Source organism: Gopherus evgoodei, chromosome 19 (assembly GCF_007399415.2).
Source record: "Gopherus evgoodei ecotype Sinaloan lineage chromosome 19, rGopEvg1_v1.p, whole genome shotgun sequence".
NCBI classification, from domain to species: Eukaryota; Metazoa; Chordata; order Testudines; family Testudinidae; genus Gopherus; species Gopherus evgoodei.
The window spans coordinates 14,910,098-14,932,781 of NC_044340.1; the positions used below are offsets into that span (position 1 = coordinate 14,910,098).

The window sequence follows — 22,684 nt, forward strand, 5'->3', positions numbered from 1 at the left end:
TAATGAATATAAAGGATTCTTTATTGAGGCTGCTGGACCCAGGCAGACCCTGGGGTTCCTCTCTAGCACCCAGACAGCTGCCTAGCGTCATCACAGCAGGTCTCCCTGAATCCTGGCCTGGATTTAGCAATCATGGAAGGGACTGCTGACTACACTGATGGAAATAGGCTCTAATTCCACCTCTGATACCACTGGAGTTTCACCATAAGGAAGCAGCCCTAAATCCAATGGAACCAGACAACAGAAAGAGGCTGAGAGTAAGTTGTGGAGATGGTTGATGCTACACTTACATCTAAAAATCCATTTCTTTATCTTACAAGCGATAAATAATTTGCTTTAAAAATCTTTTCAAGTTTTCTCTTTTGTCTTTTTTTTTTGTTTTAATTCATGCGGCAATATTTTTTTTTTAAAAAACCTTTCCCATTAAGAAATTGATACAAAAATAGTTCTATGAGCAAATTAAAAAGAAAAAAAAAAATCTCAAAATAGCTTTTTTTTTTTGGTCTGAAATGCCTGGATTATAGGCAAAAAGGCACATGGTGGAGGGTGCAGAGCAGGAGGGGTTAGGGTTAAAAACTGCAGCTGCTCTAAAGTACGTGCAAACCCTATGAGTATTTCCCCCTCATGCTCCAGCCCTAGGGAAGGCAGAATACAGTACAAATACTTAGCGAGCAGGGAGTGCCTTTCACCTGAAGATCTCCAAGCACATTACATAGGAGCCAGTCTCATCATCCTCCCCGCTCTTACAGCGAGGGGAACAAAGGCAGTGCTGTGGCGTGACTCACCCCAAGCTCACACAGTGGTTTCGCAGCAGAGGTGGGAACAGATTCCAAGAGTCTCTCCATTCCCAGGGATCAGTGCCTCCCGCAAAGTGAGGGAGCAAACCCAGCCGGGGATCTTCTCTCCCCATCACAATCCCAGTCTTGCAGGGGTGGGTAGAAATGTGTGGATGGGTCTCTCTTAATAGGAAGCAAGTGGGACTCAGGAACCTAATCCCCAGCAGGGATGGGTCATGAAAACAAGCCAAACCAGAGACCACTAAGAACCCTTCAATTTTTAGGGGCTGAGGTGGGATTTACAGCAACTCCTGCTCCATACGATTCCCTCCTCCATCCAGGGGGAGGAGGAAACATCCAATGTGACACTAGGACTAACCACAGCAGGGCTCCTGATTTGTGGGCCTTGGACCGTCCCTTGCTTGGGAGTGACCCCACAAACTATCTGGCCCCCTTTGGTGGCCAACACTGCTCTGGTTTAGCTGGAAGGTCCAAGAGGCAGGGAAGAGGTCAGAGCTCCACCCCGTCTGGTGGCTTTAAGACAAAGCACCAGGGTCACATTTTGGTGGTGGAGAGGCTACAGTTAAAATGGGTCCCCCCTTGAAGAGGCTCTATCCTGGCACCGACACCCCAGCTCATCCGTCTCTTCCCCAGAGCTGGGCAAACCTGCTAGATCAAAACGAACCCCTTCCCCCCATGAAAACTCCTCCGCCCGCCTCCTTCCAGTCCCAGATTGCCATAGGTGAGTGATGCCCATAGGGGGTGGGCAGGGCATGGCAAGCTGAGCCAGTTTTCAAAATGTGAGGCAGCATTAGGGCGCCCAGGGGAGTGGGAAGGAAAGAGGCATACACAAATCCTTCATGGCACAAGGCATCTCCATGGCCCGTCTCCCCCTCCAGGCAGCCAGCTCCACCCAGAGCGTCACAGCGGGAGGCAGAAGAGATGCCGCTTGGAAAGGCCTGGCGAGGGCCTGCTAGGTCTCCTCGTCCCATAGGCACAGCTGCTTCTGTGGCACGTAATAATCAAAACTGTAGCCCTTCTGGCAGCTGCGGATGCCGCACTTGTAAGAGGAGACCTTGCCACTGGCATCACGGCTCTTGCAGTACTTGAGCATGCATGGGTACCACTCGATGCTCAGCGAGTAGCTGCAGATGCAGGGCTTCCAATGGTCCAAGCACAGCTTGCAGCGCTGCAGGTCGGGCAGGTCGGCTGACTGGGGCAAGACCTCAAACATGGAGCCATCCACCCCTGTGGGAGGAAAGGGAGAGACAGGCGCATGACTTAGGATGCTGCCTCCTGCAGGCTAGGTTGCACGGGGGGCTGGGAATAGGCGATAGGACTTCTCCCCTCTAAGGCACCAATTCAAATCTGGCCCAGATTATAGGTAGTGACGGAAAGTGACAGGCATCAGATGGCTGTTCAGTAAGCCCCTCTATGAAACGACGTTTGTGGGGACTCAACCCAGTTCCCATTGGACAGGTGTCCACATCACAGAAGCCACCACTTTAATTAGCACTAATTGCCTTCCCTGCACTTGGCTTATGGCCTTGGCATAAGTCACCAAATGTTCTTCTTGCGCTCAGGGGACAGGATCTGGTAATTGTGCCCAGGCAGGTCTAGGATGTGGAACTAGGTGGGGTCGTGGGAGGAGCATGGTTTCACACTAGGGAGATGTGGTCCCAGAAAATAACATGCTCAGCTTGGATTCATTAGAAGAGCAGCATGTGAAAAACAGATGTGTAGCAAGTTAACCACTAGTTCTACCCCCCAGGCAGTGTGCAAGAGACCTGTGTGCACCCACCTATCCACCGGCATGCAAAGGATCTGCATGCACGAATACTCCAGCTGCACATGCAAGGGATTGACGTGAACCAGATTATCTCCCAACAATGCAGAGGGGGAGATTGTAGTGGCTTGCAGACTGGGTCGCACTTTTTTGCGCTCGAGGGCCCAGTGCGGAAGGAGATTCTTACCTTTCTCCAGCCAAAATTTAACATCTTCTTCTCGGGTGTAAATAGCCTCTTTGGCCTCTGAGCAGACATTGTGAATGTAGGGGCTCAGCTGGGCCCCTTTGCTGAAGTTGACCGCTACGTCCATGTTGAGATGTTCCAGCCCACGAACCTCCTCCGCCTGCCGTACCATCTTGGGGTTTTTCTGGTGAGGAGAAAGTTACATTGACTCTAATTCCTGCTGCATTATGGGTTACAAGCATGGTCAGAATCTTCCTACCCGCCCCCCAAATTAGCTCTTTTGGGACATCAGTATTTTATGCAAACCTAAGAAATAAGCATGTAGCTGGCCTGTCTTGTGCTGGGATTCTCAGCTGATCTCCAAGCTACGCCAGAGCTGAGCCTGCCCGGCACTTGAATGAGACTCCAGAGAAATTCCAGGGACTGCTGGAAGTGCTGGCAATTCAGTAGGTGGCACTCTTCTCCATGAGATGGCATTGAATAGACACCTCAGCAAGGAGTGTGGTGGGTGCTGCCTATTTAGAGGAGGGGCAAAGTAGAGGTCTTGGCCACTCCTGCCTACAGTTGCTATCCTCCTCCCCGCGGATGGAATGGGGGCTGCGCTAGCCTAGAGTTAAGGGAAGCCATTGCTGGTTGGAGCATGCACTGGAAAGTGGTGGCCATTGGCTGGGCCAGTGATCTGAGGCTACTAAATTGGGATTGGTACCTGAAAAGGTTAGGGGCTCTGACTGGCTTTTATCCCTACTGGAAAGGGCATAGCCCCAAGAGACCAGGGATCACATGCGGGGGAGGCACCAGGCCATCTGGTGGGGGTGCCCCTCACCTGCCGCAGCTTTGCCATGGACTCGCTGGGGATGATCTCATTGCGGTGAAGCCGTGTGACAAAGCAGAGTGCCTGGAACTGGCTTTGGCCCCTCTCCAGCTCCCCCAGGATCAGAGCATGGAAAATCTTCACCTCCTGACAAAAAAAGCAAAAGCAAACCACAAGGGTTTACCAGTGTCCCCCAGCCCGAATCCTCAGGAGCTGGCAGCGGGAGTTCAAAGCTCCAGCAGGGTAGAAGGGGCATAATGGTGCTTCACTGGGGGAGAGACGTGCATGTCCAAACCATCCTGTTCCTTTTCCTCCTTCCATTGCACATCTGTGAGAACATCCCTGGTGCAACACAAAGAAGGAGCAGAGAGAAATGGGCTTCCCTCCCTGAACCACTCAACCACCCGCAATCCATTCAGTGGGAACCTGTCTCCCTTTAGCAGTGGTGGAGCCACAGATAGAGGTCGACAAGCATGTTGCAGCCCTGAGTAATAGCGCTGGCTCTTTTTGCATTAGATGCTCATGCCTTTAGCTCCAGAGGTCACAGGTTCAATCCCACTACTGACAACCCACCCAGCAATGCAGGCAATTGAAGTGGGTTAAAAAAACTTTCAGCCAAGGCAGTAGTGGGTTTATCAACTGCTATCTATGTCCCAGCCACCATTAGAGGCAGATAGAGGCCCCAGTCAAGCGTGTTACACATACATCTATCTCATAGTATGTCTTTTCCATACCAAGGAGTGACACCCACTCTCTAGAGATCGCCAATTTCTCCTATGAATCAATGATCCTCAGCTTCCCCCACCCATAGGGGGTGCCCTTGCAGCAACTGCCCCATTCTTTCCTGTTCCGTTTGGGCCCAGAATGCTGTGTTTTGGCCCTTAGATAGGGGAAGCTCTCCCTGTGGACTCATCTCCTTCCAGGAGGGGATGCTATCCTGAAGAGTACCCAACCCTAGTGCTGCGTGCAGCAGCACGGCTTTGACTCGGAGAAGCAGCAGTGGTCTGGAAGGGAAGGAGAGGGTTAAAGACAAGACACGGCTCCCCAGAGGGGGTAAATGCCAGAAGCTGCTTCTCCTTCCACTGCCTGTAAAGAAAATGTCAGTGAGGTGGCAAGAGATTACAGATTCCCTTCTCCCCTCCCACCCTTCCCTTCTCCATTGAGACAGAGTTATTGATGGCCTTAACAGCAGGTTTCATACTTCTTCCTGTTAGGGACACGCAGCCGGTCCTGGCAGCAGCCAGTGAAGTGTGACCAGAAGGAAGTGAGTAAGACAATACAGCGAAATGAAGGGGGAGTGTGAGAGAGAAAAGACAAGGAGTGAAAGGAAGAGAGACAATGGGGATTATATATACCCCACTGTTGTATAGAGGGCACCCCACACCTGCACCTATGGGGATGCCTCATTCCTCCCCATCTCTTCCAGAAACAGACACCTCACTGGTACACCCCAGACCTGCACCATGTGGGAGGACACCCTATTTCCCACCCATCACTGCTCATGTTGCACCTCAATATCCCATAGATTATATCCCACTCCTGCACCCCCAAATTCCCCACCCATATCTACTAGGAAAGGATGCCCTCACTTCCTACTGTCCAGATAAGTAGATCCTCCACCTGCATCCCATCGCAGAAGAAAGCAAGGAGAGTGGGCTGTGGGAAAACCTATGGATAGCAGCAGGGGGCGACACAGGTTCCCTCTGGAGAGCAGCGAGCAAGTGGGTGTGGAGGGAGGTGGGTCCTGAGTTATCCAGAGGAAACTGGAAAGCAGAACTGCTGGATGCACGTCCAGTGGAATTGATGTTGCTAGGGTAGAAACGGCTCACAGGAAAGCATCCGGCTCAGTGTCCCTTGGGACATCACCAGAGAACCATGAGAGGGATGAGTCACCTGGTCACGTCTCAGCAGCATCAGCGAAGGGGAAACATTTATACAGATTCCATGACCTTCCAAATCTGCTATTCCAGCAGCATCCATTAGTTACAGCAATAGACACGAACCTCTGCTGGGCATCAAAGATTATTTGTTCGATGGATGGAGCAAAGGCACAAGGTGCATGTGGGAAAAATCTCCTTGCTAGGAAGGACCAAACTAAAAAGTCATATTTCACTCTCGTGATGCAAATCGTGTCCCAGCCAGGGGAACGGGATTCTTAAAGTGTTACAAAAACAAAAATAAAGAAGCCAGCCAACCCAACGCCAATGTCCAGGCTGAGAGATGTTTCCAATGTCATCACTTTAACATACTACAAAACTCAAAGAATTTACAACACTCATCCAATAGGATTATAGTATGCAAATTAAACAGGTTTTGCTAGATGGTATCAAGCCTGTGGGTCACAAATCATCCTCGTCAGCTAAACCATTCAGGAGTGGTCATAGGGATAGAAACTGGGGTATCTGCCCCAGGCTCTCAGGCATAGAACACAAGCTGAAGGAAAATCTTCATTAGTTGGCAGGGCAAATCAAAGATAGCTCCACAAGTTTGCTACTCTGGCCGACTAGGAGCAATGCTCACACATTCATGGAGCCGCCAACTGATCTCTGGAGTCACCACCTCACTGTTTTGCAATGAGGGCTCAGATTGCTTTGAAGCTTTGTCCACAGCCCCTCCACCCCCCAAACCTGAAGAGATCTTTTCCCAGATCTGTGGAAGGGGCAGAGAGCAGGTGGGCTGGGGAAGGACTTTTTGGGCACATGGTCCATCTTCTGGACCTTTATGAATCCTTGGGGCTTTCCCTGGGGGCAGCTGCAGCCAGGGGAAGACTGATGGCAGTGTAGCTCAAGCAGAGTTGTGCTACTGAGGAACACTAGAGATGTGGGGAGTTTGCCACTTAGTCTCCCAGTGAGTTTTGAGCATCCAGAATCTTCACACCTCTGAGCTGGATGGCACATTGAATTAGGACTGGAATATGTGATCCCTGCAGTAAAGGCCTGATCCAAAGGTCAGGAAAATCAATTGAAAGATTCCTTCCCCCCTGCTCCCCCTGCCGTCCATTGGTTTAAAAGAGCAGCCATTTCTTGCAGAAGGGACAAAACACCTGACACCACATCCCGCTTCTTCACACTATGTACAAACTGAGAGGTACATTTTTCCTCCAAGTTGCTATCTTTGAATTGTAATAGCAGCCCTGTGGGGGCAGCTGGTCACAGCTCCCAGCCATCAACAACTAAAAATATCATGGGCCCTCTTTGCAGCATAAGTCCTCACCTCATCAGCAAGCTGTTAAACAAGGTAAATCCTCCTCCCCCTCGGCTCTCGGTGCACAAGAAAAACTTTTGACACACTCTTCCCAGCATGACAGAGCCACACTCTATCTACCATGGATTCAACTATCTGGGTGCTACTCAGGCTCCTCCCCACCCACTCCTTCGCTATCAGCATCAGGGCTTGTGGGGCTATAGACCTAGGGTGACCAGATCCAGATTTTATAGGGATAGTCCTGATTTTTGGGTCTTTTTCTTATATAGGCTCCTATTACCCCCTACCCCTGTCCTGATTTTTCACACTTGCTGTCTGGTCACCCTATATGGGCCAGCTAACAGGAGGCTCATCTCTGGACCCAACGAATGGCAGAGCAGAGACAAAATTCATAGATTTTAAGGCTAGAAGGGACCCATTATGACAAATCTCATCTGACCTCCCTCATAGTCCAGGCCAGAGAATTCCAGCCTGTGATTCCTGCAGCTAGGGCCTGCATCTGGTTAAGAAGTCATCTGTGTGTCAAAGTTCAGCTCAGGACACCGGCACTTAGCTACTTCACCGAGGACTCACAAAAGTTTTGTTCTATAAGAAAAAGCTCTCCAGGCCAGAGCCACATCTGGTGTAAGTCAGAACAGGCTCCATTGACTTTATGAAGCTATGCCAATTTATGCCATAGGAGGAGCTGGCTCTTTGCTTTGAGGGCATTCAAGTCCTTGGCAGGAGGGAAAGGTAAAGGCAACTCATTCCTTTGGAACATCACTGGTAAGAAAGTACTGGATGGAGACAGAAAAACACCAGCTCCTGAGAAGCAGGAGGAAAGAGGCAGGATACTCTCCATGACAAAGGCTCTTTTTCATGTTTTGGCATCACAGGGAGATTGGTAATGGGAGAAGCAGGAGCATTTCACTGCGGGAGCAGCCGCATAAATCCAGCTCAGGCTGATAGAGACCACCTGACAATTGTTTGGTGGCCTGTGTGAAATGATCGCAGTCCAGTCCCTAAGGGACGGATGTCTGTATCATAAAAAACCCTGTCACACTGGAAACTAAATTAACACCCATGCTGGGCACTTCAGCAGTGAGGCCAAGGACTGAATGGATCATGGATACTGAATTCTCATCCATAGAGGAGGCTTTCCCAGGTCAAGAAGGAGGTACATTAACAGGCCAGTGTGTGGGTGGGCTGAGGTGGAAAGCTTGTTTTCTTTGCTCTATCTGTTCTATGGACAGAGATTCTGTGTGTCCTGGCTGTTAATCTGGCACCATTCTCCAGAGCTAAATTCACTTACAAAATGAATTATGTCACAGTGGCAGCATTTCCCTAGCAGAGGAGCAGAACACTGTTCATTTCCTTTGGAATCCACCGAAGAACACGGTGGTTAAGATCAACCTCCATGGGAGTGTGGGAAGAAGCCACAGTAACCAGGAAGAGGGACGCCAAGTGCTGAGAAGACCTTTCCCCCTTAGGAGCTCTGGGGTGTTCCTGTTACCTGGCTCACAAGGTTTGAGAGGAGACCTCCTTTTATCCAGAGCAGGAATCAAAGCTCTGAGCAATGTCCTGTCTGGGGCTACCATCTGGGCTAGTTCATACATTCCTCAACTTACTCACTGTCTCCTCTCCCATGTACAGAAAACAAAAGGATGTGGAATTCCGGGCACATCTGGACAGCTGAAAGACCAGCTGCAGATTGAGATGTGGCTCCCTTCCAATGGCCAGAACAGGGATTTTTGCTTGGTGTATTTATTAAATGGAAACTGAACAAGAGAAGCAGGAAATAGAAAGAATTTAAAAGAAAAAAAAATCCAATTAGTCCACAAACTTGATCTTTTTTTAATCACTGCCTCCAGTCCTCGGGCTTGACTGGCAACCCGCCACGCACAGGGAATACCCCTGAAATGACTCACGGTAGCTTTAAAGGCATCACTCAGAGCTAGAGGCTGCTGTGGTCTTTTGGGTCTTCAAGAGCAAGATTTTAAAGTATCTTTTCCAAAATAAAAGTCAGAGTGCGATGATCTTTCCTGAGATCTGGAATTACAAGCCTAAGGCGATGGATGAAGCAGCACAAAAGCGGCGCAGAGAGTGGGGAGGGAAAAAAGGGGAGAGGGAAACTGCCAACATTTCCAATTTTAACCCAGAAAAAAAAAAAGGATGAAATTTGCACAAAAATGTTTGTGGGGGGAAAAAATTCATCCCATTTTTCAATTACTCTAATGGGAAGGGTCTTGTCTAAACCTGGCCCCAGTGGTGCAGCCCAGATTCACTGCAGAGTCTTTTAAATTTAGGCCAAGTGGTTTTGATTTGAGCTCTTCCTCTTTGATCTCCCACAACATGCAAGGCTGAGCGAGGCTCCAGCAAATAAAAATGAAAAACCCAACAGTCCCAAATAGAATGATATTTCATTTTAATTTACTTGAGAAAAATGAGACCCAAGGCTGACAGCAAGCCATCCACATTTTTTTTTGGCCAGACAATGAAATCTGAAAATTTAGCTGCCCATGGGCAAGGGATTAGAAAAAAATTATATCTCCAGGTTGAAGGTGAGCTTTGCAGACTGAAATGGAGATCTCGCAGAACTGCAGAATTCTTTTTGATCTACCTACCCAAAGGTGCGTGTGCCTCAATAACTGGGTCTTTGTCTCTCTAATGGCTGGTCCATGAGTCTACTGCTGCTTCGAACAGCTGTAAGCCATTAGCAGAAGTGGATGAAGCTCATGATTTTAACACCGATGGTCACAGGTTCAAACCCTGCCATTAAACCAAAGCAGGAGAAGTTACACAAATGCACCTGGCAATCTGTGCACCTGAGTGAGATGGAGCTGGCAGAAGCAGGCACAACGTCTCCCGACCCAGTGGCATAGGGTTAAGGTCAGTAGCATGAGCCTGCTTACATCTCAGACAAATTTAGCTCTGATGCCCAAGAAGGGAAATGTGAGATTATGCTTTAATATGTAGGACTGGATTCTGAATAAATCTACCCGCCTGTGATGCCAGGAGTTTTAACGGGATTGCATGGGGGGTAAATCAGTGCAGCTGGAATGCCAGGTACAGTTGCAGGAGAGTGGGGGCCACAAATAAACAAAGCGCCTGTCTCTCTCAGACCCTGTCTCATCGTGCCTTGCCAGCATCATCCTCAGACACACACTCCCGGGTCCTCTCCCATTGCTATTTGGCCTTTTTGTGTGCATCTTCAATCTATTTCCCCTCCTCCTTCCCCTGCGAGCTTGTTCTCATCACACCAGAGAGCCTGTGACCCAGCCCCGCCGCTGGAGCCAACCTAAATATTTATCTACTCGGCTGTGTGTGCTCAGTGATTTATAGACCGTGGTCTCCGTGTGGCCAGAGACAAGGGAACTGGAGGGCCTCTTGTCTGGATTGCTGCAAGCATCTTCGTTAAAGGGGCTCATAGTGGGACAAAAGGCTAGAGACAAAGCAGAGAAATAGAAAAGTGGGGGCAGAGAGAAAGAAAATACAGGAAGGCCAGGGAGATCCTGCCGCAGAAAAAGGAGGAAGAAAAGGGATAGAGCAGTAGGGAGTAACAGGGCAGGGAAATGGGGCAGAGAGGGATTGGGAGGGGAAAGCAGTGGGAAAGGAGATCACACAAGAGGGGAAGCAGATGCAGGCAGGATATCAGAACGGGTCTTCACAGATTAACTGCCCCTTCCATTGTACCGTCCATGAGAAAACAGCACTGCTCCCCGCTCCCCCGACCAGGATTATTTCCCTTCCAGAGTTCTCCCTGTCAAGTCTACGGGTATGTCTACATCTACAATTTTGCAGCGCTGGTTGTTACAGCTGTTTTAGTACAGCTGTATAGGGCCAGCGCTGCAGAGTGGCCACACTTACAGCAACCAGCGCTGCAAGTGGTGTTAGATGTGGCCACACTGCAGCGCTGTTGGGCGGCTTCAAGGGGGGTTCGGGGAACGCGAGGGCAAACCGGGGAAGGAGACCAGCTTCCCCGCGGTTTGCTCTTGCGTTCCCCGAACCCCCCCTGCAAACCGCAGGGAAGGAGACCTGCTTGCACTGGGGTTCGGGGAACGCGAGGGCAAACCGGGGAAGGAGACCAGCTTCCCCGCGGTTTGCTCTCGCGTTCCCCGAACCCCCCTGCAAACCGCAGGGAAGGAGACCTGCTTGCTCTGGGGTTCGGGGAACGCGAGAGCAAACCGCAGGGAAGGAGACCTGCTTGCACTGGGGTTCGGGGAACGCGAGAGCAAACCGGGGAAGGAGACCAGCTTCCCCGTGGTTTGCTCTCGCGTTCCCCGAACCCCCTGCAAACCGCAGGGAAGGAGACCTGCTTGCACTGGGGTTCGGGGAACGCGAGAGCAAACCGGGGAAGGAGACCAGCTTCCCCGCGGTTTGCTCTCGCGTTCCCCAACCCCCCCTGCAAACCGCAGGGAAGGAGACCTGCTTGCACGGGGGTTCGGGGAACGCGAGAGCAAACCGGGGAAGGAGACCTGCTTGATTACCAGAGAGGCTTCCTCAGGTATGCTGGGATACCTGCTTATTCCACGGAGGTCAAGAAAAGCGCTGGTAAGTGTCTACACTTGATTACAGCGCTGGATCACCAGCGCTGGATCCTCTACACCCGAGACAAAACGGGAGTATGGCCAGCGCTGCAAACAGGGAGTTGCAGCGCTGGTGATGCCCTGCAGATGTGTACACCTCCTAAGTTGCAGCGCTGTAACCCCCTCACCAGCGCTGCAACTTTGTGATGTAGACAAGCCCTACATGCCAGGCTCGGCGAGAGCCCTGTGCTCCTCTGCCAGCCCTTCCCTTTCCCAATACTCCATCAGTGGAATCAGAAAGGCGTTAGCCTGGCCGCCTGAGATGGATCTAAATAAACCACATCCCACCCACCGCCCCCGGCTTCACTGTGTCAGAGACAACAGGATGTCGGCCCTGCATGCCCTCGCCTGCCACCATCCAACTCCCATCCCGGAAGTCTCGGGGTCTAGAACGAGGATCCTTGCGCTGCACTGGTGACCAATTTTCTCAGAGCTGTGGCTGCCTCCCACTGGGCTCAGGCCTCTCGGCTATAGTTGCCAAGTCTTCACAGTGAGCCAGCAGGGAGAGCCACGCAGAATCCAGGGCAGACAGGTGGTTAGAGGATTAATGCTCCGAGGGTCTGTCTACGCTGCAGCTGGAGGCAAGCCTCTCAGCCTGTGTAGACAGACTCACGCTAGCTGGACTCAATCTTGAGCATGAAAAATAGCAGCGTGGATGTCGTGGCTCTAGTGGACACTCAGGCTAGCCACCCGAGCTCAGACCGAGGGGGTTGGGTGGGCCCAAGTTGCAATGTTTGCACTGCCAGTCTTCGTGCACTAGCTAGAGCCCTCCTCATGCCTGTCCGTCTACGTGGGTTGGGAGGCTTGACCCCAGCTGCAGTGTAGGCAGACCCCATGAGAGCAGATTCTAGGTCCTAAGCGCAGCCAGGGTCACTGCCTCGGACCTCCCTTCTCAGAGCAACGCCACAGACCATGTGTTCAGCCTAGCAGAGAAACCACAGCTGACCTGTGGGGTCACATCGATGGCGACTACGCCGGCTTCTTGCCCACGGCAGCCATGGTGAAACAGCTCATATGGCCTCATATGGATTCTGGGCTTCATGATTTGCTGAGCAGGGATGGGTCACATGCTGGGTGGTCCTCTAAAAACAGTGGTTGCCAGAATCTCATCACTCTTCCTCAAGGGATGCCAATCACCGCAATGAGACCCAATTGATAAAAGGCGGCAGAGCCCTGGGTGCAAATATACCCCAGTAAGGGTTACTGGGAAACATTACTGTAGTATTACAGAAGTGCAGAGAGTGGTGATGGTAATTGCTCCTCCTTCTGACTGCAACCCCAGCCCCCTCACTGCCTGTCCTGCCAGAAGAGTGAGGTGACTCAGTGCTGAATGAGTTCCTGGCCAAGTCAACGGAGGGCACAGTACGGTTACCAGCCGGGGATTTCTGTAAAACTTCCCAGCATGGGAACAAGTTCCAACAGGACACCTGAACCTCCCCAGATACGTTCCCTGAAGGACTCTTCACGTTAACCCTTTCAGGAGGCGCTGGCAACTCCTGACCCGTGTGTCTGAACCTAGGTGTGGTTAGTACAGTTACTACCATTGTTTAGATTCTGGCATCACACTGCTTGGTGGAGCTAAAGAACAGGCAGCCCAAGAGCTCCTCCTAACTGCTATACCTCAGCCACATCCTTGCCCTGGGGGGAAGCCCTTTTACCCAATGAGAAAGGTATAGCAGGTCCCCCAGGCCCAGCTTGGTGGGGCATGTAGACCACCAGGCCAAGAATGGGTTAATGTGGGCCTGTGAGGCCAGTTATGCCACCTGGCGGGACAGCCATGCTCAGTTGACCATGAAATCCAGCTGGGCAAGGGCAGGCTGGTTCTGATAAAGAAGGAAGTTTGTCTCAGAAGCGGGCTCCAGGGAGGGAGTCTGCAGTCACTCTCTGGGAGCAGAGACGTTGGGAGGAGGAAACCCAGGGGGAGAATAAGCTCAGGGATCCTAGCCCTGAAGAAAATTGCACAGAAGTTGCAGGGAAGAAAGCCTGAGAAGGCTGGGTAGAAAGAAGCCCAGGGAAACTGCAGGAAGGGGGGAAATGTGCAGACTTTGGCTGTTGGTTACAGGATTACTGGGCTGGAACCAAGAGCAGAGGGAGGGCCTGGGTTCCTCTACCAGCCCCTGGGAAGATGGTATAAAGCCCCCTGACATAAGGAAATATGGATAATTCAGAGCCTGGAGGGATGCGGTGATCACTGGGCCCAGAGTCAGGGGCTGCAGACCTGATATAAGGTTTAGGAATCTTTTGGAGGACTTGTGTTTGTTGAGCTTTGTTACCCCAAAATGGGTGGACGTTAATATGGTGACAAAGCCAGAGAGCCAAGTTACAGAAGAGACCACCCCAGTGATGGACAGCATGGGGCACCAGAGGGAAAGAGAGCTGCCACACCTGGCCACAAGGAGGTGCTCCTGCAGTGACCGAACCCTGTTACACTCCACTAGAGGACTTCCAGTTTTGAGAAGCCCACTTGTCTTCCATTTATTCTTTCCTCATTGCATCTCCTTGCTCCTCAAGCCTGGCCTCATTCCTCTCCTACAAGGACCCATCTTCTGGGATGAGAAGGCAATTCAGGCTGCTTTTAGGCCTTTCCCTACAGGGACTAAGGGCCAAGCATGGCTAGATCTGAGCTGAGTTTAGGGTGACCAGACAGCAAGTGTGAAAAATCAGGACAGGGGTGTGTGTGTGTGTGTGGAGGGGTGGTGGTAATAGGTGCCTATATAAGAAAAAGCCCCCAAAATCGGGACTGTCCCTATAAAATGGGGATATCTGGTCACCCTATCTCAGTTCCATGTTGAGTGGAGCAAACCAGTGCTCAAGAAACAAAAGCTTTTAGGACAGTGATTCACATGCTTGGCTCCTACTGAGCACAAAGGGGGACTGTGTACATCCATACGGAGGAAGGAGGGTGATTAGGGTGCTATGCAGGGACTTGGGACACCTGAGTTCAATCCCTGCTCTAACTTGTTTGACCATGGGCAAGGGACCTAGCCTCTCTGTGTCTCAGTTGCCCATCTGCAACATGGAGATAACAGCACTGCTCTGCCTCACAGCAGAGTTATGAGGATAAATATACCAAGGGTTGTGAGATGCTGAGATACCAAGGTAACAGGTTCCAGGTAAGGACCTAGGACAGACAGATGCAAAAGCAGAATTTGGCTGGTGTAGTGATAGTGGGTGTTACTCTTCTATCACATTCTCCAAATAAAAACAGTCTAACTGGGTTGTGTGGGTAAAACTCAAAGCAACCAGAGTCCCTTGTTTGTAATGGAAAGTTGGATCAGTTACTGCAAAACTGAAATAAATAACGCTCAGCACGTGCACAGTGCTTTAGGTTTCCAAAACACTTCACAAGCATTAATCCATGTGAGGTACTCTAGATAAGAACAATGCTTTACAAATAGAGACTTTGTGGTTGAGAGGTTAAGGCCACCTTTGCAAGTGTGGTAATTTCAGATACCTCCATTTCTGGTACCCAATAATGGGTCTGATCTGGTAAGTAGTGAGCAGTTGGAACTCCAAGTGAAGTCAATGGGAGCTGTGGAGGCTCAGCACCTCTCTCTCTCTCAAAAAAACCAAGCTCTAAACAGCTCATACTAGACACCTAAAAAATGAGAAATTCACAAATCAGGGGCCCATGGCCGGGCAGTCAATCATTGGTAAAAGTGGAACTAGAACTCAGGAGTTGTGGCCTTCCAGTCCGCTGCTCAGCTTATCAGACCAATATACAGTATCAGATAAAAGAGAAAGATTCTTGCTGTTCAAACGATCGGCTTGATTATAATACAGTGTTTTCACACTGCAGCACTACCCCCCAGGATAACCACCAACTCAGAATCTGAGTGAACTGCCCCCCCTCCAATACCAAATCCCTAGAAAATCCATATTTTAATAATGCAACATTAAACTCTTTAATGTTTAACGTCACAGAGGGAGACCTGTGGAGAGCTTGAATCGTTGTTTCTAGCCTGCCTGATTACAACTCCTAAATTGCTCCATCCCTCCTATGGAGAGAGTTAAAAAGCATCCTATTATCTCACAGTAGCTTGCAGGGAATTGGTCTCATCTGTTCTTTGATGGAGTCCCAGGGCACCATTAGGAAGCCTTTGAAAAGTGCACCCCGGAACAGCACTGTTCTGCATCTTGGGTTCTGCTGATGAAAATCTTGCCTCTGAAGGTTCCGACTGCAGAGATTCTAGCAACCCAAGAGCAGGATTTATAACACTGCCATGGTTTCTCCCTCTCCAAATGGAATTAGGGAGGCTCAGGGTAAGGCGGTGCCTCTTGGCTTGAAGTAATAATAGAAAACCAAACGCATGGCTTCCATCATATGCAGGGTCTATGGTTTTGTTCAATGGCTTTCAGCAGCCTTACTATAAAAATCGTTCCAGCACCCCGCCTATGCCTGCTGGTCACAGTGTACACACACAAGCAAGGAAGTGAGCACACCCCAAAGTAACCAACAGCCTCCTGCCCCAATCCTTAGCTGTTTGAACACCTTATATCCCTCAAATTCAACACCTGACTACAGGTGACAAATTTCCTAGGGGAATACAGGAATCACCAGGCTGGATCAGACCCAAGGACCATGCAAGGCCAGTCTTCTGTCAGTGGGCAGCGCCAGCCGCTTCAGAGGCAGGTGCAACAACCCTGCAGTAGCAGATGTAGGATGAACTGCCCCCCACACCCCTCCACATAAGGTCTTATCCTCATCTCTAAAGTCAGAGGCCAGCTTAAGCCCTGAAGCAAGAGGTTTAATATCCCTTCCACGATTTTATCAGTATTAATTAGGATATTCTTGATATCTAGGGGGGGAGGAAATTCGGGAAGACCGAGTTTCCCAAACTGAATGCATAAACGTTTTGGGGCAGAGGCTGTTGTCTACTCCATGTTTGTACTGAACCTGGTGCAATGGAGCCCGGATGTGGAAGCAGCCTTAAGCACAGACAACAACAGTAGAGTCAATCTTCTCGTCTCATGTAACAAGAGGTAATTCAGCATTTCCACTGTCTGTCTAATGCCACATTTCTTGTTCCGGTGTTGTCTGCTTCCATGACAGCAGGATCTTTCTCAAGGGGATTTTTCCTTAGGTCATCTGTTGTCCTTCTCTTTTCCGTCTTCCACCACCTGGTATCAAGGCAAGGGCTTGTCTAGGAATATGTTTTTTTCCTGACATCTGTACACCATGCCCACACCACTTCAGCCTCCTTTCTCAAACCATTGCCTCTACTGTTTGTTGGCCACTCCTCTGTAATACAGCAGCATTAATTACTTTATCCCATTAGACAACACCAAGTGTTCTCTGCAAGCATCACTGATGGAATGCGTTAAATTTCCTGCTGTAGACGCCTAGCATTTGCCACGTGTCAGAAGCATATAAATATAGGTACCATTCTGACACTGCATAATTTTTGTCTTGGTTCTTGTGTTAATCTTCTTATTTTTACCAGATTATTACTCGTTTTGAATACAACAGCAGCAGCCTGTTGGCAACCTGAAGTTCCTGGAATCGCAAGGGTTAAAATCGCCTGCCCTCTCCACATGCAGCTCCATGCACTAATTTATGAGTCATTATAAGGAGAAAGAATTACCTGCATCCTTGTGCTGACTCCACTGTAAGCCACCCACCCCATTCCCAGGCTGCAGTGTGAAAACCCAAACACTTTTGCAGAGATGCTGCCAGGTTGCTGGTTTTTTTAAACAACCACTAGCCATAAAATAGAAACAGAAATGCTTCATTCCTTCAAAAATGCAATGAAATGAGGTGTTTATTGTTACTTCAGCAATTCCCCTGCAGTGCTAAAAACCCAGTCATCTCAGGCACTGGTGCCTGGTAATAAATACCAATACACACTTAGGATTTACAGCACTTTTCACCCATCGCTCTCAAAGCAGTTGATAAAGGTGGGTAACACATTATTGTCCTCATTTTACAGAAAGGGAAACAGAGAGGAGAAGTGACTTGCTCAAGGTCACCCAGCAGCTCAGTGGCAGAGCCGGGATCAGAATCCATGTGTCCAGAGTTGCAGTCTAATGCCTTATCAACCAGAGCCCACCTCCTTGGAGAACCAGAACATGAAATTAATCACACTCAGAAAGTCTGCTTTAATGCCGTGTATTTATCTCCCAGATTCCGTGCTGCTCTAATGGCCAGTAAATTCCTGAGCAGCCCCAGGGCTTCTCTAACTCACTGCTGCCTAAAGACTGCTCCACAGGACAGAATTGCTTGAGCCCAGAGCGTTGCAGCTACTATCCTTCCAATCCCTGATATGCCTCTCAGTGGGGGTGGGCAGCAAGGTAGCACTGGGTGCTACTGTGGCAAAGAGTTGCAGTGGGTGGGAATCGGATCATGGGTTTCATTTGGCAGGATAAATGAAGTGCAAGAAGTAAACTGAAGTTGCAAAAAGTCAATTGGATTTATAAAATACTTTCAGTTTCAATCCTGTATGGGAGAAAAATTCCCCGCATGCAGAGGCTGTGGGCAAGCACCGCTGAAGGTCCATGTCCGGCCTCAGGACAGGGCATAAATGCAGTTAAGTACTGCATAAGCCTTGAACATCTCTGCATCAGGGTGAAAATCACACAATTAACACAGGGAAAGAGATGGCTGAACAAATTGTTTTCATGTTGATAGTCATATCACAGCAGATACCAACAGATTAGATTGTGCAATAACTTCCCCGGGGACAGCACAGGCTTGTTCCCGCTAATACAATGCACAGGTGCAGTCTAGTTTTGAAAGTCCCAAGGGATCACGCTCACACTGTATCCCTAAGGAGATTATTCTAGATATGGTGCTTAAGGACTTATATGGCTTCTCATTAGCACGGTATCCGTGTGTCTTGCAATCTTTATCAGGAAGTATCTCCATTTTACAGATGAGGAACTGGGACACACAGAGTCAGTGGCAGAACCAGGTCCCCCAAATCCCAGGTTGGCACCCTAACCAGTGGCCATCCTTTCTCTTGATTTCACAATCTACCATTTTCCATCAATAGATGGGTGGAGAGAAGGGAAGCAGGATTCTTCCTCCGCACAAGACAGGGAATTGGAAAAATCATTTGTGTGAAAAGTCAGCATTTTGGCTGCATTGTAACCATAAAACTAGACTGAGAAACCGAGATCAACACCCTATCTGCATTTCCAGAGGAGAACAACGCAAGGGCTTCTCACTGGCAAAGGGAAGTTGTGAAACACCATGGAGCAGGACCAGAGCAGAACAGAGTTAAATGTGGTAATGGCTGTGAGAGACCAGGAGAACAGGTCTGGATGGGATCCCCAGCAGGCAGGCAGCTCTCGTGGTTACTCACGGTATTGTAAATTCTATTTCTCAGGTCGTTACATCTGGCTGTTCCTTGCCCCTCCTTTAACCATGTTCTAGCGAAGCCATTGGAAAAAAAAATACATTCCAGCTCTGAGCTGATGTCAGATTAAGAACTGTCCCGTGAGTGCTTTGAGTATGGGGAGAGGTTTTCTTGCAGGTTTCAGATTTGCAGACAAGTCTCATGTGCAAATCTTCAGGAAAGACAAAGGGGTGGAGAGGGATGCCGGAATGAACAGCAGCGTCAGCACTTCACCATGTGGCATCCAAAGCTCCCATGGGGGTATCCACAGCCCCCGTAGTCTGTCTAGAGGATCTGGAAAGTGCATGACACACAATTTGGACTGATTATGGATTTTAATTTCAGTCTCTGAGCTTCCCAGGGCATCCCATCTTCTACATCTCTTTTACAGTATAAGTTCCTCGGGCAGGGGCTGTTTACTTCTGTGTGTTGTACAGCACCCAGGATACCACTAATACTTAAATAAGTGAAATTTATTAGTGCTGAAGAAAGGTGCTGGCTTGGCAGCATGGCTGAGTGAAGATCTTTCCCCATAGCATGAACAGCAAACTTCCCTCCTACCACCATCCCCTACCCATTTGACTTATCCCTGCTATGGAGAGACCATTGTTAGAATAGGATATGATTTCAGATTCCCCCGTCCATTTAGTCCTTGCAGAGAAGAAGGTTTAACTTGTAACAACTGAGGAAGGAGGTGGGTTGAGATACAGACATGTGCTCCAAGGAACTGGGCTGAGACCCTCCAACTCTCGAGCTGGGAACATTTGATAGTCTGGGAAAGAGGCTAAGAAGGGACTTGTGACCAAATGTCGTATTGGGGATGGGTGTGTGTGTGAGAAAATCATATACATCGCTGAGCATCGAGGTTTGGGGGTCATGCAGCTATCTATATGGGCAGTCAAGGCTTCAAGGCTCTCAGCAGATCTGGGCATGATACCCATTACAGTTTAGATTTTTGTTTCCTTTCACTTGAAACCAGAGGAAAGTCCTGAAATAAGGGCTGGGAAAAACAAAACACTAACCACCCCAAGTGATCACTACACAAAGCAGTCAAGAGAATGCCGTTTCCGGTGCACCAGTTAGTGGAACGGAAAATCCGTAACATCTGCTCATGCTTGACACAGACTCCAGAGAAGTCCATCTAGCACAGACACTCCCTTTTGCTGCAATGAGCTATGGGCTCTCACTCATCATCTCAGAGAGAATGGCAGCTCCTCTGCATAGACTCCCTCTCATACCAAGATGGAGGGGGGTAGGGGGGCAGGGGAAAGTCACCCTTTCCTTCAACCAACGTCAGAGTATGTCCCCTCACCCTCACCGCCGCTGCAATCCTGGTGAGCACTCCTCTGCCCCCAGCTCACTGGCCAGTCCTCCAACACACCCCAATGATCCACCCCACGCAGAGACAGAAATTGCTCATCCAATTCCACAGAAGGATGGAAACACCCCAAAGTGCTGTTCTACCCAGAGACGTCCCTACCTATAAAGGCTACCAGACACAATATAAGGAAGGGTGTATCCTACTGAGATAGAACCACCACCACCCTCCAAAAGATAGAAGGGATCCCATCTCACGGACTGAAATACCCCCAGCTCCTTAACGCAGGGGAGATTCCATCACTCCTAATCACAGATAAACACACCTGCCAGCTGAGCTATCAACAGGGCAGATTCAGGGAAAGATAGGGCATTGACCTAGGTTCCATCCCTGGCCCTGCTGCTGTCCTGCCTCATTGTCAAGTTCCTTCCCTGCTCTGTGCCTCAGTTTCCCCCACCTATAAAGTGAGGGAATGACATTCATCTACCTTTAAAAAGAGCATTGCAGTTTATAAATGAGAACCACACTGGGACCTACCCTGGCACAGAACTTGTTACAGAGCAGCCAGGCCTTTCCACACAAACACTACCCCACTCCACCTCCCCCCGCTAAAGCAGACTCCTGACTTCCTGAGAGTCTCTCTAAACACAGAACTGCTCAGCCCACTCCACTGGTCTCCCATGAGAAGTCGTGTCCAGCGTTCCCAGGCTGTAGCCCTTTGATCTGCTCCACCCCAGCGGGGAGGCCAGATAAACAAAATATACTCTGGATTATCCCATAACTCCTCTCCACAGGGATGGGGGAAGAGGGAAAGGGGGAGGACCATTAGCAGCATGTTCTCCCAGGCTGATGGGATGGGGGCAGTGTCCCCTGCAGGAGATTTGGCCTCCATCCCTTCCTCCACGGTGCTAGGGAAGGAGGAAGGGTCAAGTCCATGGGTCAGATCCTCAAGAGCTTAGGATCTCCATCTTTCATACTGGTGACCCCTTTCACATATCAAGCCTCTGAGTGTGACCCCCGCCCTTATAAATGAAAAACATTTTAACATATTTAACACCATTATAAAAGCTGGAGCGGGGCCGGTTTGGGGTGGAGGGTGACAGCTCGTGACCCCTCATGTAATAACCTTGCGACTCGCTGAGGGGTCCCGACCCCCAGTTTGAGAACCCCTGCCCAAGAGGTAATGCAGATCTGGTGGTACCAGAAGGGAAGAGGACAGTTTGTCAGCGGTGAGATCCTTACCCAGCCCAATTCCCTACTGGGCTAGTGGAAAGGAAGGGATGCAGCCTCTGCAGGGGGCTTTCTCCCCAAGCCCCTGGAAGGGAACAAAACTCTGCACCTCTATCCCCGGTTTGGTAACGGGGACAGGACCAGCTCCTCAGCCCCACAGAGGAAAAAAGGTCCATGCCCCCCCCCCCCCCCCCCGCGCCAAACTCCCATCCCTCTACTACAACTGCTGAGGGCTCCAAAGGCAGCCCAGCCCCATGTGGGGCTCAGCTCAGATTCCCCAGCCAAGGAGAATTCCCGCTGGGGGGTGGGAGAAAGCTCAGAGGTCACCAAATCCCTTTCCATTGGGACACGCCCTGGGGAGTTTAAGACCCACTCCAGCTTCCTGATCCATCATTTTCCGGGAGCAGGGAGAGGCTGAACCCCCCCATCCCGGGTCCTGTCCCCCACTGTATGGTCCAACCCCCCAAATTCTGGGGTCCTGCCACCCTGTGGGGTCCGAGCCCCCCGCCCCCCGTGCCGGGTCCTGCCCCCCTCTGTGGAGGTCCGAGCCCCCCGCCCCACCCATGCCGGGTCCTGCCCCCCTCTGTGGGGTCCGAGCCCCCCTCCCCACACATGCCGGGTCCTGTCCCCCTCTGTGGGGTCCGAGTCCCCCGCCCCCCATGCCGGGTCCTGTCCCCCTCTGTGGGGTCCGAGCCCCCCGCCCCACACATGCCGGGTCCTGGCCCCCTCTGTGGGGTCCTGGCCCCCTCTGTGGGGTCCTGCCCCCCTCTGTGGGGTCCGAGCCCCCCTCTGTGGGGTCCGAGCCCCCCGCCCCCCGTGCCGGGTCCTGCCCCCCTCTGTGGGGTCCGAGCCCCCCGCCCCCCATGCCGGGTCCTGCCCCCCTCTGTGGGGTCCGAGCCCCCCGCCCCCCATGCCGGGTCCTGCCCCCCTCTGTGGGGTCCGAGCCCCCCGCCCCCCGTGCCGGGTCCTGCCCCCCTCTGTGGGGTCCGAGCCCCCGGCCCCACACATGCCGGGTCCTGCCCCCCTCTGTGGGGTCCGAGCCCCCCGCCCCCCGTGCCGGGTCCTGCCCCCCTCTGTGGGGTCCGAGCCCCCCGCACCTGTCGGAAGTCAGCGGTGAGGGTGATGAGGGTCCCGTCCCCTTTGCGCAGCTCCAGGCTGATGCAGTCGGCGCCGCTGTCCGCCTGCAGACTCTCCTCCGTCACCTGCCCATCGGGCAGCCGCACCCGGACCCGCAGCTCGGACAACGCCCCGGGGCCAGCCCGGCCGGGCAGCGGCCCCGGGAGCAGCCGCAGCAGCAGCAGCAACAGCGCAGACAGCCCGCAGCCCTGAGAGCGCATCCCCGGCCACAGGAGCCAGAGAGGGCGATGGCTGAGCACCCCCTGCCCCAGCCCCCCGCTTCGTCCCCTAGACTTCCCCCACCGACCCCCCCCACACAATCCGCCTGACCTCCTCCAGCCAGGCACCCCCTCACCT

The 22,684-nt window shown here is 51.2% G+C and overlaps 1 protein-coding gene across 1 annotated transcript; it reads right to left on the reverse strand.

Moving 5' to 3' along the window:
* Positions 1-22,548, reverse strand: OAF (out at first homolog). Its single transcript, XM_030538605.1, has 4 exons — positions 22,309-22,548; positions 3,570-3,704; positions 2,750-2,930; positions 1-2,024 (listed from the first exon to the last, which is right to left on the reverse strand). Exons 1-4 carry the CDS (start codon positions 22,546-22,548, stop codon positions 1,750-1,752), a joined length of 831 nt encoding a protein of 276 aa, XP_030394465.1. The 3' UTR covers positions 1-1,749.
* Positions 22,549-22,684: the final 136 nt, after the last annotated feature.

What these genes read in the sequence shown, in the direction of transcription:
- OAF (XM_030538605.1), bottom strand. Translation starts at nt 22,548, where the DNA reads ATGCGCTCTCAGGGCTGCGGGCTGTCTGCGCTGTTGCTGCTGCTGCTG. An exon ending in TCACCGCTGACTTCCGACAG is followed by an intron (nt 3,705 to 22,308) that starts GTGCGGGGGGCT and finishes TTTTTTTGTCAG; the next exon opens with GAGGTGAAGATTTTCCATGC. An exon ending in TAAATTTTGGCTGGAGAAAG is followed by an intron (nt 2,025 to 2,749) that starts GTAAGAATCTCC and finishes TTCCTCCCACAG; the next exon opens with GGGTGGATGGCTCCATGTTT.